This window comes from Schistocerca americana, chromosome 11 (genome assembly GCF_021461395.2).
Source record: "Schistocerca americana isolate TAMUIC-IGC-003095 chromosome 11, iqSchAmer2.1, whole genome shotgun sequence".
NCBI lineage: Eukaryota > Metazoa > Arthropoda > Insecta > Orthoptera > Acrididae > Schistocerca > Schistocerca americana.
In genome coordinates, this window is record NC_060129.1 from 138,508,100 (window position 1) to 138,516,997 (window position 8,898).

General features: G+C 41.9%; 1 protein-coding gene across 1 annotated transcript in view; it reads right to left on the reverse strand.

The window, feature by feature from the left end:
* The window catches only part of LOC124553389, a 33,659-nt gene extending 25,495 nt beyond the window's left edge, over positions 1 to 8,164 (reverse strand). Inside the window, exon 1 of the mRNA XM_047127258.1 lies at positions 7,982 to 8,164. Coding sequence (XP_046983214.1) covers positions 7,982 to 8,164 — 183 coding nt within the window. The remainder of the gene's footprint in view (positions 1 to 7,981) is intronic.
* Between the last annotated feature and the right edge of the window lie 734 nt (positions 8,165 to 8,898).

The window sequence follows — 8,898 nt, forward strand, 5'->3', positions numbered from 1 at the left end:
CCACAGATCCCGAAGACGTTGCTGTGTCATGGCGAGTAAGTGCCGCCATTACAATAAGCACTGTCAACACCCAAATCCAGGACGCGTCTGAAGTGGGAACCATCGGCATCCTGGTCAGCGTCTGTTCACACAATGTGCGGCTGGTCATAATGCGCCAGGAACTAACAATCCCTGGTTCTAAACACCCAGTGGAAACACTGGACCAACTTGATTACAAGCAAGTATGACTCGCGCAAGTAATAACAACATTACCCCAGGTGGTAACCAATCCACCCATCAACAGATGGCAACCAGGAATTCGGATTCTGGGGAACCTGGACTTACACGATTACATCAGAGAAAGTCGGAGCTCTCTGGCAAACTTCCACTTAAAACACCTACGTACATTGGAACCTTTAACATAAATACATTAATCCAACCAGGAAAACTTCTAAACCTTGCAACAGAACTTGAAAAGCAAAAGATAGTAATACTAGCTTTACAGGAGACACGTTTTACAGATGAAGAAACATCAGATTATGGCAACTATCGCATCTTTAAGAGCAAGACGGATAAACGAATCGGAAGAGGAGCCCCCCATCTCGGGATGGCGTTTATCATACACAAGAGTGTGCTCAGCTCCATCAAGGAAGTTGCTCCCTTAAATAATAGGATAATGACGATGCGCTTACAATGTGCCAACAAAACATACACAATGGTTAATGTTCATGCTCCCACAAACGGAGACAACAAGAAAAACCCCATAGAAACAGAAAAGTTCTGGGAAAATTTGGAGAATATAATGGCCAAGATTCCAAAAGATGATACAAAAGTTCTACTCGGCGATTTTAATGCCCAAATTGGTAGAGAGAAAATCCACCAAAAAACCGTAGGCAAATATCCTGCACATAAATTTACCAATAAAAATGGTACAAGGCTCGTCGAACTATGTAAGCAGAATAACCTGAAGATAATGTCAGCATCTCCAAGAAAATGTCCAAGAAAACAAAAGACATGGAGATCTCCTATACAACAAATTGGCGAGTTTCAAATAGATCATGTGGCGATTTCATACCCAGTACAAAAAGAAATTTACGACGTCCAAGTACGCAGAGGAGCAAACATTGATTCAGACCATTACCTAACTAGAATTAAAATAAAGTTTACAGCACGAAGAAGTCATCAGAAGAAAACAGAAATACAGAAATATGACACCAAGAAGATTAAAGAATCTAAAGTAAAAGAAGAATGGGAGAAGGAAAAGGCAAACACATGGGAAGAATTTCATTCTAAAATCATGCGAATAGCTAAGGAAACTATTCCCTTGAAAAAGATATTCAAACACCCTTGGTGGGATTCAGACTGTGAAAATGCATTGGAAAGGAGAAAAAAGGCATTTCAAGAATATAACAGTAAAAAATCACAAGAAAGTCTACATTTATTTAACGAGGTTAGAAAACAGGTTTCAAAATCTATTAGGCAAGCAAAAAGGAAGTACACAAAGGCACAACTGGATGCCATAGAAGAAAATTTCCAAAACTATAATACAAGAGACTTCTACAGAACTTTCGCAGATAAAATACGAGGATATATCCCTCAAAATTTATGTTTCAGAAAACCAGATGGTAAATTAGCCCTAACAAACCAGGAAAACTGTCAAGTATTGGCTCAATATTTTTCTAACCTACTAAATTGCCCAGAACCTAGTTTAAGGTTTCCCAAAGAAATCAGTGCCAACGCTCAACCGGATTCATTACCACCAACACAGGAAGAAATCAAATGTCATATTAAAAACTTAAAAAATAATAGAACATCTGGCGAAGATGGCATTGTTGCGGAGCTATTAAAAAACCTAGGACCAAAGACGTTGCAAGAGCTCACAAAAATAATAACAAAAATATGAGAAACAGAAAAATTTCCAGAGGATTGGAAATGTGCCCTTATTCACCCGTTACATAAAAAAGGAGACAAAACAAATGTCAATAACTACAGGGGAATCTCACTTTTACAAGTCACCTACAAAATTCTCTCAACATGCCTGCTGAAAAGAACACAAGAGCAGCTGGAACGCCAAATTGGTGATTATCAAGCAGGCTTCCGCCCCGGTCGCTCATGCATAGAACAAATATTTAATTTAAAGACAATATTAAAACACAAAGCAATTAGAAATGCCCCCATAATTTGTACATTTGTAGATTTTAAGAAAGCCTATGACTCAATTGACCGGCAATCTTTGTTTAACATTTTAGAGGAACTTGGACTTGACTCCAAAACACTAAGGCTTATCAAAGAATCACTGACAGACACTGTATCTAAAGTTAAATTCAGGGGAGAAATCTCTGAACCTTTTCTCATAAAAACTGGAGTACGTCAAGGTGACGGGCTATCTCCACTTCTGTTTAATATAGTCCTGGATAAAGTCATTAAGGAATGGGAAAAAGAATTAAAAAACCAATCCTACTGGAAACCAATCCATCTTGGTAGAACCAAGGACAACGTGGAGATATCTTGTTTAGCATTCGCGGACGACTTGGCCATACTTGCAGATGATGAAGAAATCGCCACCAAACAAATAGAGATCCTTAAGGAATGCGCGGATAAAGTAGGTTTACAAATTTCGTTTCAAAAGACAGAATTTTTCTGTACGAAATTCCATATACACAGTTTGAAGACAAAATGTGGAAAAATAAATAGAGTAAAACATTTTAAATACCTAGGTGAAATTTTGGAGCCAACCGGAGGAGAGAAAGTTGCACAGAAGATCAGACAACAGAAAATGAAGAGAGCATATGGTATGACACATGAAATATACAATAAAAAATGCATCTCCTCGAACACAAAAATCAGACACTACTGCGCAGTAATTAAGCCAGCAGCACTATATGCTAGTGAAACGCTCACACTCCACACAAAATGTGATTTAGAAAAAATACTAAAAGAAGAACGCAAAATTATGAGAAAGATTTTAGGTCCAAAATTAACAGAAGAAGGATACCGGATACAATCAAGAAGAACCACAGAAACTGGCAGCAGACATAAGAAGGCGAAGATTAAAATTTTATGGACATGTCACTAGACTTCCCCCCACACGACTCACCAACAGAATTCTCACTTACATAGAAAAAGTCAAATCAACAACACCATGGATTAGCCAAGTAAAATTAGATTTACAAAAAGCAAATATTGAACTTAAAGATGTCAAAGATAGAAAAACTTTTAGAAATAAGGTGGAAAAGTGGATTGTATTGTCGGAGAAGGAAGCACTAAAGAGACCAGGAACAAAATGGACAGAAGAAAGAAAAAGAAAACATGGAGAACGAATGAAAGAAGTGTGGAAGAAACGACGTCAGAAACCTTTGCGTGATCCTTCTGGGTCCATTCGCAAACACTTGCATAGTAAGCAGTGCTGGTAATTCACTGCCGCCCACGCAGCCTGGGAAACGCACAATACGCAGATGTAGACACCTAATTTGGAAAGTGTACGCACATTCTGTACCCATCGCGGCAGGCCCCGTTACGTGGTACACAACCGTGACGTCACAACACGGACACACTCGCCCTGTTTATCTCGGCCGACTCTGCAGCGCCACACGTGCAGCCCCTGCCTTCCACAGAGCTCGGCCTTACAGTCTTCTCACTAAGACGATGCGTTTAGTATTGCGAAAAATTTGTCCTATTATTAAGTTTTAGCGTTTAAATGGTGTACTGTTTGTTCTGCTACTGCTTTAATATGTTATCTAAACATATAAGTGGCGTACATCCAATCGATCATTAGGAAAACGGGGATTACATGTTCCAAACGCACAAATTTCCATCGCTTTATTTTCTGCGTCGACAATCGAATCGCACAGCCTTTGTTGCCAAAGAGTTTTCGCTGTGGTTTGCTTCCTCCTCTGCGAAGTAGTGCTGTGATTTCTTACACATTCCATCCACGTATCAAATCAGCATGAAAGTTGCCCTAATGAGAATAGAGAAGAAATTTAACATTACTAGGTGCTCGTACGAAGTGTGGTGTCCGCTCTCCTACGTGTCCGAAAAGTCCATACCAGGAAACCGCACTACAAAATGGCACGCATTGTGTATGTTCATAATCTTTGAAAACCGTGTCCCAATTACGGCAAGCACAGTTGCTAAGCTAAAACTAGTGTGTACTAATAAAATGTTTAATATGTCTCCAATACACTGACTTTACATAGGAAAGCGTCTCACGTTGAATTGCTAGAACAATAATTATAAAAGGTGGTAATGTTATTTACGCACTATCTTTTAAATAGATATGATGGTATCTGATACTCAACTACTAATGCAAAGAAACGTACTGATGCTAAAATGCTTTAAATTCTTGCTACCATTTAATCTTTAAAATTTAATAATTCTCTCCCTGTTAATATTTAATTAATTAAATTATGTCGTTCAGATTTCGTAACGCTGACGGCCTTTAAAGTTGTTCAGTCCCTGTTTTGTTTTCTTTCAATAGTTGCGAGCCAGCGATGGTGCAATATTGTTCGCTTTCAAGTCTACACATTTATAAAAATCAGGTCCAGGAAACACTTTTGTGATCACGGTTGCGATTCAGACGGTATTCGCGTAATTGTACTGATTAAGAGTTATCGTTTCCGAAAGATGCAAGTTCGATCAAAGCTGTGTGCACTTTTGCGCGTATAATGAAAATATTCCTAACACGTCGCGTAACAAAAAGTAACATGCGAATCACAACCGTGGTCAAACGAAGAAAATATATGATGACATAAATGTTCTTCGCTGTTATTCAGGACAGGTTTAGATTAAACACCGCAATTTTCAGTCTTTTTAAATCACACTACGATACGCTTTAGAGATACTTGTTTTGAATAACTTGTATTTACCTTTTCTTATACAATACGGTCACTGTCCGCAAGGATTATCTCTCTCTCTCTCTCTTTCCTTTTTATAGCCTTTATACATTCACATTACATACATCGATTAAGAAACTTTTCTTTCTCTACCGACGAGTACGAGAACAAACTCCGCCCAGACAAAATGTCTTACATGGAATCAGTTCTCACTTAAGAATCATATATAGTTTCGTAGTACAAACAATGCTAGTTTATTCCGTGCATTAGAAACTCTTTGATTCACTGAGCACAAAAATTAAAATAATAAAATTATAATTACATTTTTAATATCGTCAGTTATTCTTTATTTTATGAAAATAAGGTTTGACATTGTCGTAATATTATTTTTCATCGTTGTAGCACTGTAACGTACTCTGAATATTTCTGTGAATGACGCATACTACTTTTCTTTCGTTCCGACCGACGCTTCGACGTAAATATCGAAACTGCTTTGGAGTTTACCCACGTACGGTTCCAGAGGCTACATGTAGCAGCTTTCAGTCTAATCAGGACTGGTGACAAATGAAGCTGTTTTGTCTTCTGGTCTGAAGAAACTGATAGCACCTCTGTTCCGACAGACTATGCTTGACCGTTCCTACACGTGGACCACAACGTCACACGCGTTTTGCTCAGGTTGTGCCGCAGGTGTATATTGAGACCAGAAAGGAAAGAAGGATGAAATCATTATATATGAGTTCCTCTCTTTCACTTCTGTGCCTGTTATTCAGTTCTCGCCGTATGCGATGCTTTATTTGGGAAGTAAGGAGCGTCTCTAGTTGGTTTCGGTAGCAAACTTTTGCCCACAGCTGAGAAATGGTTCAAATGGCTCTGAGCACTATGGGACTTAACATCTATGGTCATCAGTCCCCTAGAACTTAGAACTACTTAAACCTAACTAACCTAAGGACAGCACACAACATCCAGCCATCACGAGGCAGAGAAAATGCCTGACTCCGCCGGGAATCGAACCCGGGAACCCGGGCGTGGGAAGCGAGAACGCTACCGCACGACCACGAGATGCGGGCTGCCCACAGCTGAAACTCAGTTTCCAAACCACATCTGCCATGAAATGAGGTCGCCTTTACTAGTGAGGCGATGAAGCGATTTCCCAACTCTGGGTAAATCTTTTTACTTTCATTGCCTAGGGGAATTCACTGAAAGACCATAGTGTTGTCTCCCTTAACCCATAGAGAACATGATAAGAAATATTACGGTCTTCCGATTAAACTTCATCATCGTAATCGCATTTCTTTCTCGTTCACCGCTCTATAGCTCTTCGCTATGAGATAAACGGTCAACTAAAATGACGCGTTGTTTATAATTTGCCACGAAACCTGCTGTGGGCCGAAAATTCCGTTACAGCTGGGAACGGAGTTGCTCGCGACGGCATTCTTGCGTCAGACGCTGTCCGTGTTCTCGCCGAGTTAAACTTGAGTAGCGGTTCGGGATTATCTTATAAAGTTCCATGGCTCTTCTTTTGGTGACCGTATCATTGTCATCGTGCTGCCAGGGAAGATCCACTGTCGGTGTTGACGGGCCAGGCGAGGCGTAAAGGTTTGTGTCGTGTGGTGATCAAGGGTACACGAGTGGGTCTTCGGCTCCGTAAGCCCATATCGATGACGTTTCGTTGAATGGTTCGCATGCTGACACTTGTTGATGGGCCAGTATTAAAATCTGCAGCAAGATACGGAAGGGTAGCACTTCTGTCACGTTGAACGATTCTCTTCAGTCGGCGTTGGTACTGTTCTTGCAGGGTCTTTTTCCGGCTTCACCGATCTCGGAGATTTCATGTTTTACCGGATTCCTGATATACACGGTACACTCGTGAAATGGTCATCCGGGAAAATCCCCACTTCATCGCTACCTCGGAGATGCTGTGTACCATCGCTCATGCCCCAACCATAACGCGACCTTCAAACTCACTTAAATGTTGATATCCTGCCAAAGCAACAGTAACGGACCTAGGGACCGATGACCGTAGCACCAACCAGTAACCGGCCTGGTAACTGCGCCAGACACTTGTTGTCTTATACAGGCGTTGCCGACCGGAGCGCCTATTCTGCCTTCTCACATATCTCTGCATTTGAATACGGAAGCCTATATCAGTTTCTTTGGCGCTTCAGTGTATGTTATGGGAAATATTTCAGATCCTGTCATATTAAATGACAAATGTGTCATTGCTATGTAAGAGCATAATGTAAGTAGACTTATATTACTGCTATATATGTACAGTTGTCATTTTGTAGAAATAGATGTACATACAATCGCTTGTTCCTGTGTATCAAATGCCACTGGTGATGTGTTATTAACCCGAAAAACCGATTTTGGCAAATAAAATAGTTCTAATGCAGCTCATGGTGTACGTCTTTCCATAAACTTTGTTTCCTCTTTATCAGACGTGACGTATTTCTTATTTGGCTAAGAAATTACGAGTTCCGCGTTACGACGGCAAACCACTTCAAGATCAAACCAGACAGGTGTTGTAACTACTCCGAAAATAGTGCAACGCCGTCGTGCAACTGTGATTCTACCTCGATAAATTGCTACAGTTGCATTAAAAAGAAAAGGAAAAAAAATGTCGATATCTATTTCTCTGTAATTAAACTAAACTCTGCCCGAACTGGTCATAAAGCCCCAACGGTACAGACCGGTCGCCGTGTCATTCTTGGCCAACAGGACTCACTGTATGCGGATATGTAGGACCATGTGGTCAGCACGCAGCTCTCCAGATTAAAGAGACCCGAACCGCTACTTCTCATTCAAGTACCCCCTCAATTGGCCTCGAAAGGGCTGAGTGGACTCCGCTTGCCAACAGCGTTCGGTAGACCGGATGGTCACCCATCCAAGTGCTAGCCCAGCTCGACAGCGCTTAACTTCGATGATGTGAGGCGAAGCGGTGCTGCCACTGCCTTCTCTGTAAGTAATTAGCAATGAAAATACGCTAAGCGCCGCTTAGTGAGTGCTTCCTCACAATTCACCCAGTGGAAACGATATTACGACATGAACGGCTTCGGAAGCAGGTGAGGTGCAGAGCTTAGCCTAATCGTCCCTTACATCGGACAACACGCGTGTGCTCCAGAGCTGAGCGACACAGCACACAGGGAACCGCGCTGCCGGCGAGCGCTCACCTCGCAGTCGTTCGCCAGGTAGTCGTAGGTGGTGGTGAACTCCCCCGTGTAGGCCGTCTCGTTCGCGCCTCGTCCAAGATCAGCGGCACGTTCACCAGCATCCCCGGGTATTCCCCGTCGTCGCAGGCGCCAAAGTCCACGGCCTTCATAGCGTACGGGCCCTGCCGGGCGCAAACAATACATTGCAAGTGGTCTTCAAGCACTCGTGTCGACACAACGAATGTTGTTCTGAAACCAAGAGCTGACAAAACAATACGTTGGTGCTTCATCTACACTAATATATAGGATGATTTCTGCACCATGTACAAGCTCTAGGGATTGACTGAAGAGAGGATACAGACCAGAAAAGGTCTAATTATGCCCGGAAGTGTACGGTTTCTATGCTAGAGGCCATTTATTCAACCGTACGAGGGTCGTTCAGTAAGTAATGCCGTACATTTCTTTTCTCACGACATATTTGTTGTTAAGAGTCAGAATTTGTTGACACTAACAGAGTGATTATAATTAAACTTTCAAAACGCTGTAGAAATAACACCTCTGGTCACAATTACGTCAATTTGCAACGGAATATTATCGGAAAAGGAGGAAAACGTACGGCAGAAGAAGAAAAATTGTGTGAAGATTGACCAGTAGATGGCGCTGTATGTGTCAGAATACGTAAATGGAAACACCTGGCATGCGCACGACCCAGTCAAGTTGGTATAAACACGCCGGGTGTACGGCTTTTACTCCTTCCGCATCTGCAACGTTCGCCGTGACTGTGTCAGTGCAGGATCGCGCTCTAGTCGTAAAGCTGCATTACAAGAATGATGGCTGTGTACACGTCGCTCTGCAGAAGCCACAGTAATGCGGGTGGAGACGAGTGGTGGAGTGCAAACGTGTGGTGCACGGAGAACTGCCAGAACGTTGGACACACC